The sequence below is a fragment of the Juglans regia genome, chromosome 5, assembly GCF_001411555.2.
Source record: "Juglans regia cultivar Chandler chromosome 5, Walnut 2.0, whole genome shotgun sequence".
NCBI classification, from domain to species: Eukaryota; Viridiplantae; Streptophyta; class Magnoliopsida; order Fagales; family Juglandaceae; genus Juglans; species Juglans regia.
Genome location: NC_049905.1, coordinates 20,991,147 through 21,011,151, shown reverse-complemented (window position 1 = coordinate 21,011,151; position 20,005 = coordinate 20,991,147). Strand labels below are relative to the sequence as shown.

The window sequence follows — 20,005 nt, the reverse complement described above, 5'->3', positions numbered from 1 at the left end:
AGCCAAAGACCCAAAAAAGGGGGAAAAAGAAAGTCAAGTTCTCTCTTTTTCTCTTTTCTTTTTTAAAATTTTACCCTAATATATACTTTATTGGGAGAGGAGCAACTTGATCTTGTAAATCACCTACATATAGTTCTGTCAGGTCGGCCTGTTCTTGAGATGGTGCTAATGTCATGATCTCTCCAAGAAAACAAAACAAGCAACCACGGGCCCCTCCCACTCAAACTAATTGTGGTTTATTTCAAATTGCTAGTTGAAAAAATCTTAGATTTCCCACTAATTATTGCATATAATATGGTATAAATTTCAGATTAAGAATATTCTGTGAATGAGGGAGAGAGATAGACACATTAAAAAAATAATCTTACGATATTTATAAAGCATTTAGTGTTATTCGATCGAAAAATTCACATTAGTAAGAAATATTATAAAGTCATATTTCATGTGTCTGTCTATCGATCTTTTCTCCCATAATTAAGTCTTTTATATATATATATTCTTTTTTTTATTATTATAAAACTATCAACAACAAAAAGTACTGCACACTTGACCACTGATATTCATTCCAATCATATTATTATCCTTATATGCCGATATATAACTACTATTGCAAGCAAATATATATATATATATATATATATATATATAGCATTAATTAGATCTTCACTACCTGATGTATATATTTTATTATAGAAATATTTTAATATCAAAGACTTGCTTTTTCCTTTTGGAAAGTAGATTTATTATTACATCTGTAATCATATAAATTCGTTTTTTTCCTTTTGATTTTTCTTTATGGGGGGTTCCGCCAAACCAAAGCTACTTTTATGCCAATTACAACGAGGTTTCAGTCCAACATGCACCAATTTTTAGGCCAAACGAACAGGGGCGGTTTACTTTTTATTTTTAGGCCAAACACAAAGAAAAAAGTTGGATTTTTACCTAATTAAGGAACTAGTTTGGATATTTTTAAATAATTTGAAAAAAAAATATATTTATATAATATATAACTATTTTACATAAAATTATGCCTAGCTACATTAATTAACTCAATGATATATATGGTGTGTGTGTGTGTGTGTGGCCTAAACCATAAAGCTGGAATTTAGAGAAACAAAATCAACCACTGATCAATGATATATCGAAGAAATTAATTGCACATGCATTTTATGTTTGCATATACTACTCAAAGCAAAGAAGTAAGGCAGGTTATGATGAATCATATATATATATTTCATTACAAATTCAGATGCATGATTAATAGCTAATGGATTTTGACTCCGAAAACCGATTCGAGTAATGAAACACTTATAACTTTTGTGTCGCTATATTTTGAATTGCGAATAATGATGTAAAATTTGAATATTATTTTTAATGAAGTGACACTATTACATTGGTCGGGTACGGTACGAGTGGTTAAATAGTTGAAGAAATCATGCATTACGTACATGACCCTTAGTTAGCATAAGAAAAATGTTAATTACCGTACTGATCATCATCTTATTCATCAACCTTTCATCCTTCTCTTATATTATGTCAAACGATTTAATATATAAGTAAAAGATGATAAATAGCTTTATAATTACTTAATAAGAAATAATATTAAAATGACTATGAATACAATTATTCTTGATAAAAAAAAAATAAGAATTATTAGGAGATAGAAGAACATTAAATCCATGTATATATAGTACTGTTTCATGTATGTTTGGTGGAGACATTAGTGGCCTCATTAGAGCTCCATCATGCATGGTCTTTTAGACTCATTTACTGGTCATGTTACAGGTTTGACAGAAGAGAGAGCAAAGCAATAAAAGATGGAAAGAAAAGGCATAATCAAATCTCGTATTCCTCACCATGCATGCAGTTTTCACTCTTCTGTTAAATCTGTATACACACAATGATACTCGATCCTATAACTGTCAAAGACTGCCATATGAGTTACCTCATAAAAGGTCAGAGAGAGAGAGAGAGAGAGAGAGAGGAGCTGTAGTTGTGTACGTTGGTTGGGTTAAACTATACCCATACAAAAGCCATCCAACTGTACATACCCTGACTACGTACTGTGTCATACTTGGAAATGACATTTCAAGTCATTGACCCCTTTGACTACTGTATCTGATCTCTCTCTCAACCTCACAAAGCTGCCATCAAGATCCCATTCTATTCCTTCCTGCACGTGCCTTTCTACTGTGAAAAACAAAATAACAAAAAACGAAATATGGTCTTCTAATTTAAAGAATAATTAATAGAGTTGATATTTATAATAGACGTTTTTATATAATTAGCATTAAAAAAATAAAAATTTCACTTTAATTAATTAAATACACTATTTGACAATCAATAGTTTAAAATATTGAGAAATTATTTTTTCAATGATAAAGATTTATCTATAAGTTGTAACTCTATCATGATTTTTGTTCTAATTTAAAGCATGCATACTAATTGTGATGAATTATTTACGATGATAACGATTATTTGTTATAAAAATAGATATATTTTAACAGAAAATAATCATTTTTATTGAAAATAACTGGTTACAAATAAATAATTTTTTTGTACTCTCTATCTCTCACTGATTTTATATTTATTGGTGGACTTGCATATATATATATATATATAGTTGTTATTAGTGTATCTAAAATATATATAGATTTCGTGAACATAAATAAATTAGCATTTAATTAAAATCCTATTCATATAGAAAAAACTTGAACTATGATATAGAGATATTATGCATGGGCATATATTTTACGGAGGAAGGACATGAACAATGACTCAATCTTGCCTTTCCATGTCCTCAGTCTATAAGCTCATTATCATATGCTCGTGCATGTCAAAAGCATTTTTAAAAGAATTTTATCTGCAAACCTGTTTATTAATACCAACATACTACTGATACGAAATTCTGCTACATCAACTAATAATTCGAATGGATCTCATATATATATACTACTTATGTAAACAGTTGCAAGAGAAAATTAATTAAAGGGATCGACTCTTTCACTCTACTGCTTTTGGATTCGCATCCTTTCTGTCCTTCTAACTTAAGCAGCATTGGGACTATATATATATCCTCTATCGATATATCGACTAAGTTTTGATTTCATCTCTCGTAGGGCCGGGCCGGATAACTAGCGACTCAAGCTAGGCGGTCGCTCAGAATAGTACTGTGTATCAACAATTGTAAAAATTTCTTAAAACTTCAATTCGTGTACGTTTTATATCATTGCCACACTCATTGGTATATATAAAAGGCAGCCGGCTAAATTCAAATCTGTTAGGAGTACGACTTTAAGCCACACAGCATCTCCGTTTACAGCACGGTCAAATGTTGCTACTCTCTACTTACTTTTAACCTCCATTTTGTTTTTGGAAAGCTAGCTACTGGTGATCTTAAACATGATTTGCAAAGAATAATAATTTCAGAAAGGGGAGAGAGAGAGAGAGAGAGAGAGAGAGAGAGTCAAAATGGTTACAGGAACTCGGCCTAACATTTTGTCTATATATAAGGAGTCTACAATGCCAAGCAAATTCTAGGAATGAAAATAAGTTAAATAGAAAAGGACTATGATAAGAGATGATGGAATAAAGGAAGATCAAGACGGCTGATCTACATGTAAGCCAATTAGGTGGTGTTAAGCAACAGCTCGGTTAAATCTTTTGGAAATCTATTAATTAGCTTGAGATCCAGCCTTCGATCCCATCTGTCTCACTGGGAGGATTCATTATCTTGCTCAATTTCAGAAGCTACTTCATCTTCCAGCTCTTCGAAATGGTCAATTCCATAAGCAGCATGGCCATGTCCAAATGCCTTGATATGATCTTTGAGGGACCTTTTGTGTTTGAAATCAGATCCACAAGTGCAATACCAAAGCTTCCCACAATTCTTCTCATGTGTTCGCCAATCACCTCTCACAGCAAAGGCTTTGCCACATTTTCTACACATGAAAGGCTTGATCCCATGCTTTCTCTTGTAATGAGTTTGGAGGGTCCTGAAGTCTTTGAGTGGTTTTGATCTTGGGTGATCAATGTTGTTTCTGCACCCTGGTGCACAACAATAGCAAGGAAGCCTGAGCATGGCCGTTGGTTGTGTGCCCCTTAGAGACTCGGGGCCCTTTCTGTATTGAGATCCATGCCCCCACATATGCATCTATACGATATATATAAGCAACATTCAAGTATATAAACTGTATAAGTGAGGGAAGAAAAATGTCTAACTCAAGGTTTATGATAATGTCTATTAAGAATAAGTGAAAAAAGAAGATCTAATGTAATATTATTTCGAGTAGTAAAGTGATGGATGGAGTACTACTGGTTTAGAATTATGCCACAAGATTCGGGTGCCTTCCCTCTGGGTAAAATTATAAGCTGGTCTCATCAAAAGAACTTTTGCATATTCTAGCTAGTTTTCTAAAGCTCTCAAGGATTGGAAGGTTTTTTTTTTCTTTTTTATGGGGTGTATTATGTATATATATATGGTGCTTCAATTCTCCAACCGAGTTCGAATCGCTATTTCCAACAGGTTCTTAATTTGCAAATTGTCTACAATAAAGTAAAAAGAATAAAAATGGAGCATGTTTAAAGGAGAAGATACTTTGTTTTTTGTTTTTTGGCTGATGAAGCAAATCTGTGCTTGGGTTTACATGTATTGATGGTGTATGTTGTGGTTTAATTTGCTCTATGGGGATGAGTTTTAGATTGAGATTAAGATCAGGCCATTTATACAAAACTTGGCCATATTTTAGATTTTACTGACTGACTAGTCCAATAGTACCAGTGCTCTAAGCACTTGAAAAGGTGGGATATCTTCAGTTTAACACACCTGCGCGCCTATGTGCAAAACACAAACTTCAAGGTGCAAAAAGCATATGGCTGTGTGCAATCACATAAAGGGCGACACTGATCTTATTCTCAGTTGGACCACGTAGATTTATGCTTATTTTTTAAATTCCAAAACGCAAATATCATGCAAAAGGATGAACAGAGAGTGAGATAGACGAAACTTTAGAAGAGAAGAATATCTAATCTTCAAACCAAGTGTGTACACACGTGTGTGCGTGTGCGTGTGTGTGTACATACATATATATATATATATATATATATATGTATATATATATATATAAAGCAGCAAGAAGGGAAAGAAAACCCTAAGGACCCATGTACTATTTTCTGATCCCATCGGTCCGCTTAAAATAAAGGTAAGAGGTTGAAACCAAGCGAGTAAAATAAGTGTGCGAACAAAGATAGGAATGGGTTCTCTTTTTCAAGAGCAATGATCGAAAGGAAAATCAGAAAGAGATGGGAGAGGAATTAAGGAAAAGGCCGGAAAATGAGACATTTTTCCTCGTATTACTATTTTTATTTTTTGAAGTATGAGGTATCCGTATTGATATCATGATTAGAATACTTGACAAACCTGCATGTTGTTGTATCTGTTGAAGGTCTTGAAGCAAAGGGGGCATGAGAACTGTGTTGGACCAATCAGAATCTGAGCAGGGGTGGGGATCCAGTACTGTCCCTTGTTGAGCCTGTTTGAAGGATACCCAGAAGCAACTGTGACTACATCATCTTTATCCGAGATCTCTGTGGAGGACAGCCTTGAAATCAAATCAGAAGAAGTACTAGGGCTTGGCAGCCCTAAATTAAGAGACAATGTCACAGTGTCATCATCATCAGCAGATGTGCTAGAGAATAAGGTTTCTTCTGATCTGTCCAGCTTGTTCTTGTCCACTTCCTTGGCGCTACAGGAAGATTGATCTTTTTCTTCATATATTCTGGGGCTTAAACTGAGAAGTGGAAGAGCTTCTTTTAGAGGAGGAGAGGGAGGAGAGGATTCAAAGTAAGTGAAAGAGGTTGTGCTGATATTGTTGTTTGAGCAGTAGTGATCATAAGATTGATCATAAATTGATGGATTGGAAGATTTGGAGGAAGTGAAGTGGTGGAGAGAATTGAGGTTGAACCATCCTGCAGGGAAGTAACTGGAGTAGGGATCAGTCATGATGAGAGGTCGGGAGGAGAGAAGACTTTGGGTGGATCAGGAGTGGATGGGCAGGTTATTAGAGAGAGAGAGAGAGAGAGAAAGAAAGATAAAGAAGAGGAAAACTTTATCAGGTGTAGATTGATCAACAAAATCACCAAATTAAAAGAACTGCGAGGATGAAAGGGGTTTAAAAAAAAAAAAGGAAAAAAAGGGTATAAACTCAAGGTTGATAAAGTGAACCCAATTGAGTAAAAAATGAGACAAGAAATCACTTGTGAGGAATGACTAAACAATAGACAAATTATGCTAAAGTAAAAGGGAGAGAGAGAGAGAGAGAGAGAGAGAGGTGTAAAGTGGAACAGTAGAACGGAAGGTAGAATAAGATAATCTTGGGACTTGAAAGAACAAGCTATTTTTATGGGAAAGCGTGAAAATAAAAAAAGGAAAATGACCTCTCGATCGGCAACCCAAGGATTAACACAACTGGATAGTTTATATATACATGCAGAGAACGCAGATAAAAAAGCGAGGCCAATTAAAGACAAAGTACTTGTAATTAGGGATGGAGGTTGTCCCCCAAAACCGTAATGGCATTCCATTCCATTCCATTCCACCATTTCCCATATACGACACGTACAGTACTACTGAAAGAGAACCTATCTACTTTGTTCGCCGAGAACCAATATTTATACGTACGTACACAAGTCAGCATGCATGCATTGGAGTTTTATCTTTTTCCCTTGTGATTTTCTCCTTGGGAAACATACAGTACTTCCAATCCAACCCAACATTTGCTTTGGTGGGGGCGCCCTGGTCGGCTGACCTCCTTACTATATATCAGAGAGACTGTTCCGACCCACCTACAGACTGTAATTTTAAGCTGATCTAACTGTTTCCTATATACATACTTCCATGATTTCATCTCTCTCTCTCTCTCTCTCTCTCGTGTGGATAATTGGCTGAATGCTTCATGTTTCCAACTACCGCTCATCTGGCTTTAATTCATTTCTTCTGCAGATGTATCAAGCATTGCATATAAGGTCCAAAAGACATGTCTATACTTTAGCGAACACCCATATCCATAGGTGACCTCTAAGCCTAAGGAGAGATCAAAACAAAATACTACCACAATCCTAGCTAGTAGCTATATATATTTTAATACCAAAAGTTTTTAAGTTTTAACTTTAAGAACAAATACTGCCTTTAAATCTTTACATTTGGATCAGTGTTTGATGCATAATGAGAATGACTAGTACTACATGTCAGCCTTCTTTCATCGTTTAAGGAAAGAGACCATAAATTAAAATGAACAGCAGAAATGAACAACATTAATCTTTTTTCCATGGTGCATTCTCAATTGCTTCTATAACTTGGAATTCTAATGCAGAAAATAAGAAATAATAAAATAATTAAGAAGAGATATTAATGTTAGATATAATAAAATAATGGTACGTACAGATAAAAGTGAGGCTTTCCCTGCTAAAAATTATCACCCTTTTAATTTCTAGCTCTCTGGTTCTGCTTTTCAAGCGTACCCATGTCCAAGAAGGAAGAGGAGGAGCTCCGATCTTCTTATATATCCTTCCAATCGACATCTACGAGACCGATCCTGTCAAGTCTGGCCGGTGGATTATCATGTTTTTCATGCATTTTTCATGTCTTTTTACTTTTGGTTTTCTAGGGAACTTGTGGCTTGAATTTTTGCAACTTTGTTGACAACTCCATCAGTACACGTCCGACCATGCTGCACTACAAGAAAAATGGACTTTTGTGACCATTTTTTTGTGACGAAAAGACTATTTGTAATAATAACAGACTTATTTTAGCTATAAATAGTCATTTCGCTGGAATTAATTGGCCACAAATAAACAATTTTCTTGTAATGCCGGTTGTTGGGGAGATTCTGAAGTCCTACACTCCATAACACTGTCACCGGTGTGCATACGTACATAGCCTCCACGTGTTGTTGCTTCCCGACCCTAGATCATATATAGTCCTTTTGCACGGGGAACTGGAGGATGCCATCTATATGCAACAACCCACTAGTTTTGTTCATTCTGACTATCCCTCTTATGTGTGCAAACTAAAAAAGGCCATTCATGGCCTAAAATAGGCCTTGGTTTGCAGGGCCTTCCCAAACTTAGCAATAAGCTTTTTTCACTTGGTTTCACAGAATCGAAATCTAATATTTCTTTGTTCATCTATAGAAATGTTAACAGAGGCAAAATTCTTGAATTCTCATCTCATTATAGTCTGAACAAACATTCCTTTTATACACAAATATAAGGGAATCTTTTATGTTATAAGAATGGAATAAAATAATAAAATATATTTCTAGAATAAAGAATAAAGTGACCCTGATGTATGATCTAGGTTAATACACCCCCTCGAGTCCATGGGGGTGTCACCAACATTGAGACTTGACCGAAGAATAGAGAATTTTTGTGAAACTAATGGTTTGGTGAAGATATCAGCAATCTGGTCTTTTGAGCTACAGAATGATACTTGCAAAGTTTTGGCAGAAACTGTCTCGAACAAAGTGGTAGTCAATGTCCATATGCTTTTTTCTTGAGTGGAAAACTGGGTTGGTTGAAAGGTAAGTAGCCCTAATATTGTCACACCATAAGACTGGAGGCTTGGATAGAAAAATACCCAACTCCTGAAGCATAGTTTGAAGCCAAATAAGTTCAGCAGCTGTGTGAGAAAGTGCTTTGTATTCAGCTTCAATGCTGGATCGTGCTATTGTTTTCTGCTTCTTAGAACTCCAGGAAATGAGATGATGACCAAGATATAAGCAAAAACCACCAGTAGAGCGTCTGTCATCTACACAGCTTGCCCAATCTGAATCTGAGTAGGCTTGAAGGGTAAAAGATGATGAATACTTGAAGAACAACCCAAAGTTGATGGAGAACTTGAAACACCTTAGTATTCTTTTAACTGCAAACCAGTGTGAGAGTTTTGGACAGTGCATGAACTGACACACTTTGTTCATAGCAAAAGATATATCAGGTCTTGTAAAAGACAAATATTGTAATCTCCCAACAATACTCCTAAACAGTGTAGGGTCATCAAAAGTGGGAGAACCAAACTGAGAAAGTTTGATTGATGCTGCCATAGGAGATGTCACTGGCTTGGCTTGAAGCATGTTGCTTCGAACAAGTAAGTCCTTAATATATTTCCGTTGAGACAGTATAAGGCTAGACTTACAATAATGAATTTCAAGACCCAAAAATATGATAAAAGACCAAGGTCCTTGACAGGAAAAGCCTTTCCTAAAGCATGAATAAATTCATCAATAGCACTCGGTTTGGATGATGTTATCAACATAGATCAGGACAAGAATTTTAAGATCATCACTATTGAAGATAAACAGGGAGGGATCAAAGTGAGAAGTTGTAAAACCATAGGCAGTTAACCAAGAAGTCAACTGAGCAAACTAGGCCCTTGGTGCCTGTTTGAGGCCATATATGGCCTTGTGCAATTTGCACACATGGTGAGGAAATTTTGAATCAATAAAACCTTGCAGTTGTTGCATGTAAACAGTATCAATTAATTCACCATGCAAAAAGGCATTTTGAATATCTAACTGATGTAGAGGCTAGCCAGAGTTAATCGCAATAGAAATGATCAAACGGATGGTAGAGGGTTTTTCAATAGGACTAAAAGTTTCATTATAGTCTAATCCAGACTGTTGGTGGTAGCCCTTGGCTACCAGCCGTGCTTTTCGTTTTTCAAAAGTGTCATTCGAATTAAATTTTGTATGAAACACCCAACGACAACCAAGTATATTCAAAGAAAGATTAGAAGGTACTAGTGTCCAGGTATTATTCTGGAGAAGAGCTTGGTGTTCGGTGACATAGCCGCACGCCACTCTGGAAATTTGGAGGCGATAGAATAACCTGAAGGTTCATCAGGAAGAGTACCTGTGGTGAGGAGACAATGCCGTTGAGGATAGAGGACAATACCATCTGTTGAGATTCGAGGTCTAGAAGATTGAGTTTGGCTCCGAGTGATGACAGGGGAGCGAGGAGGCTGAAGTATAGTTGAGGAAGAAGGCAGCGGATAGGGCTGCGTCTGGACAGGGAGTGGAGAGGAGTTGAGTGGTTGCAGCGAGATAGAGTTTTGAGAAGAGGCACAACAAGAAATTTTTCATTTTGCGGAGAGGCAAGTTCACCGCAAAAAGCATATAAATCGCCACAATAAATTTCACCTTACCGAAATTTGTTCGCAGCAAACTGGTCGAGAAAATTAAGTCTGGGTTGATCAATTGTGGTGGCCTTTGACTTTCGTCGCATAGAATATCTTTTGCCAGGAATAAATGCCATCGTAAATAATAGTTTCAACCGAGGTATAAACAGTTTTGGCATCTGATTAGTTCTCCGGAAATCTCAATTTCCGGTGATTACTACTCGTCAATAATAGCTATTTCCGGCGATAAGTACTCGCCGGAAATAAAGTTAAACATTTAAAAAAATATATGCGGCGAATCCTAGTTCACCGCAAAGAACAATTATTCCCAAAAAAAATATAAAAGCATAAAAGCCATGCACTCATTTTATATTTGAAGGAAAATCTATAAAAATCCAAGCAAAATAAAAATTAACCAAAAGAATAAAAATAAATGTCCTCTAAAAGGTAAACATCATATAATAGTTGAAAATGCAAACATGACACATGGATTTCACCTGTATCATTGACAAAACATCCTCTGTAATATGTTTGCAATAGATTCATCAAATGCAATCTTGGATAATGTGCATATATGGGTTTCACACATAGCCACAACAACTTAAAATATGTAAACATTTTCACAGCCAAAAAATGCATTTGAAAATTGTATAGTAACCAAAAAGAAAACATCACAGTTCTGATACGTACTAACCTCCAGTTTATTTCTTTCTTCTGTGGCACTAAGTAATTGTCTTTTCAGATGTTGAACCTCTTGTTTATGATTCTTGGATGAACAAGTCTGAGAGAATGTAATGAGTCCAACCAAAACAAACATAAAACTTTAGGCTCCAACATAAAAACTGAATGATACAAACATTAAAAAAAACCAACTTATTCTGCTATATATTACACACTACAGAGCCTAAACCAAAGTCCTCAAGATCATCAAAATCCTCACGACCATCAAAATTATACTAGAATTCCAATTGAGAAACAAGTCATGGTGAATATGAAACTACAGATTCTATTTTCAAAATAAGGCATTTGCCCATTCCATCGCCAATATCATTCAAATTGAATACGACCATGCACAACAGAAATTCGTCGCCCATATCACTCAAAAGCTTTGACTGAGAAACCAACTCCTTAATGGTGAAAGATTTTTGTACAACTCTCTTTCTCAATTTGAATCACTGCAGCCTCCACCATCAGTTGCTGAATGAAGTCCAGAGACAATTTTGTACAACGTGCCTGAAGTACAATTTCTAAGAATGCCATGTGTTTGTGTGAGCATGTGGGCTGTGCAACTAGCCTAGCTCGTGGCATAGGCTTTTACCCCTAATAATTCCAACACATGCTTCAATTTCTCAGGACAATTTCTAAGAACAGAATATGACTCTAAAACTCTCTGTTAGAGCCAGATTCTGTTCAAATCCAAACAAGAGGCAGCATCCTTAATGGCTCGAGTCAGTGACCCTAAATGACCTTTTCCAAAGACTTATAAATCCTAGAACGTTTGGAGAAAAGTGGAATTAGGTTTAGCACATTAGGATGCCTAGAAACAAGTCAAATGGTTACTACATAGCTGGTAGCTAGCAAGTCAACCTAGCTACCAAGTATGATCCATGATCAGAAAGAGAGCTATTAGAATTATTCTACGGCAGTCAGAACCAGAAAGAGTATGAATGACACGTATTCAACTCATTGAAATACTATGAGCATCCAAATACCTAGCTAGTAAAAATTAAAAAAAAAAATTGACAGGTAAAACATGTAGAAATTAGTAGTTCAATAAGAGAACAAGTAAATCTAGCAATTTGTGCTCCAAAAGAATATGAATTTCAATATGGAAACTTAAGAAACGGAAAGGAAACTATACCCTCGGCCAAGCAAGCAAGGCCAGAGACTAAGAGTTTTGAAGATCACTTGAAAATATCATTACTAAAGTCAGCCCTTACTAAAGCCACACACACACGCAAAAACAAGGAAATAAAGAATAAAAAATAAATAGAAAGAAACAAGAGTAAAATAATAATAACAGTCGCTGTATTTAATATTACACATAAACCAAGCAATCAATTAAAGACCATTCGAAGAGAAAAATGCATAAAGAAAAAAATAGAAACTTGAGAGATGTAGAAAAATATTTTGGACCCATATTTTACTTGCATAAAAAAAAAAAAAAAAAAAAGCCTCCATTAAAGGGTCAATCATGGTACAACTACAAACAACCATGAGGTATTTAGAAACATATAGGAAAAAAAATAAGTATAAAAAATTTGGGAAAAGAAAAGGCCTAGATGGAGAGTTGGACTGAAGAGGAAAGATGGCCTCATTAAATAGGACATCTCTAGAGATATACAATCTGTTGGATTTTAAATCCAAACATTTATATCCCTTGTGAATTGGACTATAGTCCAGAAAAAGACAAGCGATGGATCTAGGTAGGAATTTATTTTTGTTGTATGACCTAAGGTTAGGCCAACATTCACATCCAATGTAACGCCCCAATGGAAGGCCCAAACCACATGGCCTTTGGTCCAAAAGAACTAGTCAATGATACAATTAGAGCTCCATTAGAACTTTATAAAGAGCAATAACTTCTCCTTCCCAAGCAATGTGGGATCCCATACATCACCTACTCATAACCATATTATATAGGGGTATCATAATCTACCCCCTTTAAATTTCAGACGTTCTCGTCGGGCCTGTCCATTGTAGGTGGCACGGCTCAAGTCCCACATTTCTGGTTGGGATAGGCTCTAAAACCATTTGTAATGCCCCAATGGAAGGCCCAAACCACATGGCCTTTGCTCCAAAAGGACTAGTCAATGATACAATTAGAGCCCCATTAGAATCTTATAAAGAGCAAGAACTTCTCATTCCCAAGCAATGTGGGATCTCATACACCACCTACTCATATCCATATCATATAGGGGTATCACATCCAAATACTTTAAGAAAATTGAAATTAGGCTCTCTATGATGGACCAAAAATTATGGTGATTTGTTTTGGAGAGATTTGGAAGGGAGAAGATTAATAAGATAGACAGCGGTCTCAAAAGCCTCAGGCCAAAATTTTGTTGGAAGAAAAGCATGTGCAAGGAGAGCAAGGCTAGTTTGGACAATAAGTCGATATTTGCGCTCAACAACACTATTTTGTTGATGTGTATGTGCACAAGAGAATCTATGAGTAATACTAAGTTTTTGACATAGAGGAGTTAGAGATACAAACTCTCCACCTCCATCTGTTTGAAGTGTTATTAATTTGGTATTAAACAAACGTTCCACATATGGAAGAAATTGAGAAAAAGTAGAAAGCACATCAGATTTGAGTTTTAGAGGAAAAAACCAAAAATATTGAGTGAAATGATCAACAAAAGATATATAGTATTTATACCCTTGTCTGGACAATACAGGGGCTGGACCCCAAACATCATCACTCACTAATTCTAAGGGCTTAGTATACAAGGCCCGACTTGCAGAAAAAGGTAATTGATGGCTTTTGGCCATCTTACATTCAGAACTTGTAAACAGAACATCACTAGGGAAAAAACTCAAATGATTATTCAAGATTTGAGACACGATGGCTAGAGATGGATGACCCAGTCGGCGGTGCCACTGAGGGAAGCAGACACGTTCACCAGTATGAACAGACAGATGCGAAGAGGAAGAACCAGAGGTGGGAAACACGTACAAGCCATCACACATTTGACCTGTGAGAAGAATGCTCTTGGTCTGATTGTCCTTTACAGAGAAATGAGTAGAGTGGAATTCAAAGAAGCAATTGTTCTCAGTACAAAACTAAAGAACCGACACAAGATTTTTAGTAATGAGGAACAAGAAGCAAATTATGTAAATAAAAGAAAGAGGAATTTGAGAGAATAGTGAAATCACTGAGATGATGAATTGGTAAACATGAGCCGTCTCCAGCACGAATTGCCTCATTACCTTGGTATTGTTATGATGAGAGATTCAAATTGCTCAAATCGTTTGTAATGTGATGAGTGGAGCCAGAGTCAGGATACCAAGAGGAGTCGCTAAAGGGATTGGGTGAGTTAGATGTTGTATAGTTGGCTGAGAAAGTGGAGTTGGATGTAGTATAATTGTTGGAAAAAGATTGGGGTGGCTCTGGCCTCTGTTTGGTAAGAATGATCAAATATGTACCTGCACTGTAAAGCCCTATGACCACTTTTGTTGCATACTTGACATGTTGGGCGTGTGCCACCAGATGTTTGTTGAAATGCTCTTGAGGAGCCAGGTGAGTTTCTGCCATTTTGACCATAAGAACGGCCTCGACCCCTGCCATGTCTTCCACCAAGAAAATGGGATCTCCCACCACGTTGGTCTCGACCTCCCCTAGTAGTGTAGTTGTTGGAGGGTTCAAAGATATTTTTTGAGTTATGGCTCATGCGATTCTCATGAATGAGTAAAAGCTGATAGAACTCATGTGTTGTAAGGGGATCGGACCGAGTGGTTCCTGAGGTAACAAATGACTCATAGGTTGGGCCAAGTCCTGAAAGCAGATATGTAACTAATTCTTTACAGGGAGAGGACTTCCAATGGCTGCCAATGTATCTACTAGTGATCTTACTTTGCCAAAGTAATCTGATATGGACTGATCTCCACGAGAGAGATTAGTAAGTTGGTAACGAATTTGGAATTCCTTGGCTTGAGAGTGAGAAGTGAACTTGGAGTTTAGTGTGAGCCATAGTGCTCGAGCAATAGATGAAGATAACACATGGCCAATGATAGAATCTGATAAGGAAGAGAAAAGAACACCAAGAACTAATTGATCAACTCTGGTCCAGTTAAGAAATTTAGGATTTGGTTTGGTTTGGTTGGTTCAAGAAATTTTGGAGGACTTGGAAGGGAACCATCAACATAGCAGTACAGATCTTCTCCTCTAAGGTATGCTGTGATTTGAACCTTCCAGAGTAGAAAATTTTCTGAGGAAAGCTTGATAGAGACGTCATGAGAAAAAGATGAGAGGATGGAAGATGAAGGACTTGAGTGCGTGGCCATGGATCAATGAGACTACTAGTCGAGCAGCTCTAATACCATGTTAGCAGAGGCAAAATTCCTGAATTCTAATCTCATTATAGTCTGAATAAACGTTCATTTTTATACACACATGTAAGGGAATCTTTTCTGTTACAAGAATGGAATAAAAGAATAAAATCTATTTCTAGAATAAAGACTAAAGTGATCCTGATGTATGCTCTAGGTTAATAAGAAATACTTCACATTTGATGTTTGTTCTCATTTATATAGATGATATTATAGTAACTGGATCCAGTTCTAGTCTTATTTCAAATTTCATTCTTGCTCTTGGCACCTCATTTCCTGTTAAATAGTTAGGTTCTTACATTATTTCTTAGGCACTCAAAATCATAGAAATAATGATGGCCTGTTTTTATGTCAATCCAAATATATTTATGATCTGCTTCAAAGAACTAATATGCACAATTCAAAAACTGTTTCTACTCTAATGTGAGTGTCCACTAAAGTTCCAGCTTATGATGGATCTTCATTTGAGGATCCACATCTTTATAGAAGTGTTGTGGGTAGCCTACAATATCTATTTTTTACTCGACTTGACATTTCTTTTGCCGTAAACAAAGTTTTCCAATATATGCATAATCCAAAAATTCCCCATTGGCAAGCTGTAAAAAGAATTCTCAGTTATCTTAGACTTACATCCAATTTTGGTCTTTATTTCTCTAAAGCATCTCCACTCACTTTATCGACTTTCTTTGATGCGGACTGGGCTGGTTGTCCTAATGATAGAAAATTTACAGAAGATTTTTGTATATTCTTTGGTTCAAATCTTGTTTTTTGGGGTTCCAAAAAGTAGCCAACCGTAGCTAGATCTTCTACTGAGGTGGAATACAAGGCAATTGCTAACACTACTTGTAAGGTACTCTAGATACAATCTCTTTTAAAAGAATTGGGGATATTTTTTTGAAAGATCCACCAACTTTGTGGTGTGACAATCTGGGAGCAACATATTTGTGTTTGTAAATCCAATTCTTCATGCTTGCACTAAACATATAAAATTAGATTATCATTTTGTAAGAGATAAAGTTGCTTCCAAAACTCTTAAAGTGTCTTTTGTATCTAGCAAAGATCAGCTAGCTGGTATATTGACCAAACCATTGTCCACTGCATGCTTCAATCTACTCCGTTCAAGCCTCACCATCTCCTCGGTATCACTTGAATCGAGGGGGGTTGTTAAGGATAGTGAAGCATCTGTTGCACCACAAAAGGCAACACCACAAGAATCTGCTGCAACACAGAAGAAGGCAGCACAAGGACTCGTAGTAGGACTACAACCGTCTCAGGAAAGTCTAGAAGAAAACAATAGAGCAATAACAAACTAGAAGGACATGTGGCAAAAGATTCAAGAGCCATGGAATAATAGTCGGTTACAACTTTTCCTATATATGTGTACTGTACAAACTTGTTTATATCTGAGAACTTTTCAGCAATACAAAAAAGAGAAATTCTTTTACATCTTTGATCAAACACCTCATGTGCGTGATTACTCATAATTCAATACTTTTGCATTCCCTTTTACTCAAAACTTGATATTCATCAAAGAACATAATAATCAAGTTCAAAGACAACTACCTAATTGATGGCCAATTATCCAATATATAATGCCTTGACATGTTTTAGCCTTAAAAAGTTTTACAAAAATAAATTTAAAAGCTGATATAATTTAACGTGATACGTTAAATTGTAAATATATTTTTATTGTAAAGTAAATATAATATATCATATAAAGTCATGTCAATTTATAGATTTATCTTTATAGAATCTCTTTGTAGTTGTAGTAGTTCTCGTCAAGAAATATGTGCTGACCCGAGCATTATTTGAAGCCTTTTTCTAGTCTTTTTTCATTTCCTTGAGTTATTGTCGATGAAATCAATTACCATTTGCTTAAGAAAAACCCTTTAAGGTACATGTAGGGGTATAACGAGTCCAGTTTGGTCCAATTTTGGATAAATTTGGGATTGAACTAGTATGCATCAATTTTACATTTTCAAGAATCGGTTCTGCACCATTTACTCCCATAAACCGGTACTTCCGGTTTTACCGGTTCCGGTCCGGTTTGGTCCGATTTTTCGATTTTAATATACCATATTATAAATTATGTAATATATAATACTATATTATAGTATATAATACTATATATAGTGATAATATATTATAGTATATTATAATATATATTATAATTATATTATAGACTATAATGATATATTATATTATAGACTATAGTGATATAATATTTTAAAATTTAATATTATATTAATTAACAATTTATCATATAATACAAAACTATTTTATATATAATTATATATTATATATAAAAATTATGTACAATATAAAAAATTATAATGTATATATGAACCGGTCCGATCTGGTTTTAGAAATAGAAAAATCAGAAACGAACCAATTTTGACCGGTTTTAAGAAAAATAAAACCGGTACTCACTACAATACAATTTGTCTTTTGTGACAGAGGAAACTGTCACAAAAAATTACCAAAACATCACTAAAGATATTTGGTGATGGTTTGAAACCGTCACCTAATGTGCGTCACAGAAAACAATTGGTGATGATTTACTATTGAACCGTCACTAAAAATATTTTTAGTGACGGTTGGAGGTGTTCCGTTTGGTTTAACGTTCGAACGTTCATTTTTTTTTTAATTGTTGAGATATGTTACAGAAAGTAACGTTCGGACGTCCAATTAAACAATCGAACGATAACCCGACTGATTGGCGCTCGAATGACAGAAGTTGACATTCATTGATTGTAGTTCGAACGTATCATACTTACGTTCAAACGTTAATGCGTCCGAACGTTAATTACAATCAACGTTCGAATTCAAGTTCGAACGTTAATGGACCAATGTTCAAACGTAACGAGTTTAACATTCAGACGTTATTTTAAATGTTAACGAAGAAACGTTCAAATGCAAGTGGTACGTTCAGAGGTTTGTTCGAATGTTAATCGTTTAATGATTCGAACGTTTTGTTCGTTTGAGGGTAAGTTCATTCGAACGTAGAGGCCTACATTCGAATGTTACTATAAAATTTTATGTATTCACGTTCGAATGTTGGTTCAAATGTGAACCACCGTTCGAACGTTTTTAATTTACATTCGAATGTACATATCAGAAATACTAATTTCATAAAATTTAAAAACATACAAATTATATCATATTACATACCATCAATTAACAACTAACAATATCTTATAAAATTTTAAAATTAGATATTAAAACTAGTTATATACCCTGATAAAATTTATTTCTTCTTTTTTCCTCGCCCACCGCGATTATGTTGCAAAGACATAACACGTTCCATTTGCACCATTATCTCCCGTTGCACTTGCTCTTAGACTTCACTGCATATTCTTTCGTCTTAGTCTCTTTGTTGGTCCTGCAAACGCGTCACTAAACGAGACTGTCGTTTTAAGAGAGACTCTAACTCTTGCTGTCTTGACCGCATATACTCATTCTCACGCCGTGTAGCTTCTAAAGTTTTCGTAAGATTATTAATTTGTGAAGTCGATGAGATTGAGGAGGATGGACATCTATACCTGATAGATCGTCCCAAACCTCTTGCCATATTAGACTGCGGCCTGTGCACTTGCGTGAATATGTCTATGTCAATAGTAGAGGATTCCCCAGAAGCTGACTGTATCTCCATCATTTTTTCCTGCAATTTGAAAGGTAATGATCGTTAATAAGTAACGTATTAAAAGAAATAGAAATAAAAAATAAATTATTCAAATGTGTTTTACGTGCGAACGTAAAAAATACACGTCTGAACGTTTTATCTGAACGTTCGAACGTTTTTTTTACTATATTCGAACGTTAATGCAGAGTAGCTTAAAATTAACACAAAAAATGCATCAATGTAGATAACTTTTTTTTCTTTTCTATTTTCAAGATATGACTCATCCTCTGCATACTAAGAAACAAGGGAGGGAAGGAGCCACTCAGGACACTGCTCGTATCGGGGCTCGTACTGTTATGGTAGAGTAAGAGGTCTTGATCAATGAGTTTGACGAACTCAGGAGTTCTATATGGGGATGTGTGACATGCCTCAGGATGCATTCTCACACACCGTGATTATACGCAGTGTTTCCATTGAAATTTCACCATATGTCATCGCCGAGCACCTCGGGATTCGTCGAAGAGTTGAGACATCTGCACACGCTACACCCCATGAGGATGTAGGCCCTTCTGCATCATCTACTAGCCGCCCATTTGAGCCAGCATCAGCTAGAGTTGCAGACCAGTCACAGAAAATGCCTTTTAGTACGGTTTGGGGATTGTCGCAATTTTTCAACTGTCACTAAAAATCAATTGTGTTGTAGTGACTGAATCGAACCAAATTCAATACCGGACCAAACCCACCGGTTCGGTCCTTTTTTTTACACCCCTAGGTACATGAAACCTAAACAATAGAAAAGAACTATTACATGATCCTTCCGAAATGTTTCGGATAATATGATATTTTTCCAATCACAACAAGTCATGTAATTAAAAATCTTATCGAAGAACAGTCGTGAGACCCTCAACCATGTTCAGGCGAAGAGATTATAAGACAAAGTGGATGTGCTGTGGGTATTGATTTCGAAAGGGCATCGACAGGGGGGACAATTCAGAGGATCTGAGTACTTAAAAGAGATCTTTAATTATCATTGTCACCAGTGAATTAGCAATTGGCCTGAAAAAATCAGACAAAAGAGTAAAAAATAGGCTTAATTTATTCAGGTCTCTAGCTATATAAAAGTGAGAACACCTGCGCATTGCATGCACTTTGCAGTAGAT

At 35.8% G+C, this 20,005-nt stretch overlaps 1 protein-coding gene across 1 annotated transcript; it reads right to left on the bottom strand.

Annotated features, from left to right (window-relative positions):
* Positions 1-3,474: 3,474 nt before the first annotated feature.
* Positions 3,475-6,140, bottom strand: LOC108980884 (zinc finger protein WIP2-like). The gene is made up of 2 exons (XM_018951920.2): positions 5,420-6,140; positions 3,475-4,153 (listed from the first exon to the last, which is right to left on the bottom strand). The coding sequence occupies exons 1-2, from the start codon at positions 5,999-6,001 to the stop codon at positions 3,713-3,715; spliced, it is 1,023 nt and encodes a 340-aa protein (XP_018807465.1). The 5' UTR covers positions 6,002-6,140; the 3' UTR covers positions 3,475-3,712.
* Between the last annotated feature and the right edge of the window lie 13,865 nt (positions 6,141-20,005).

Bases quoted from the DNA above. Each gene is read 5' to 3' on its own strand.
- LOC108980884 (XM_018951920.2), bottom strand. From the start codon at position 6,001: ATGACTGATCCCTACTCCAGTTACTTCCCTGCAGGATGGTTCAACCTC. The intron at 4,154-5,419 runs GTTTGTCAAGTA...TATATCGTATAG, and splicing joins ACAGATACAACAACATGCAG to ATGCATATGTGGGGGCATGG.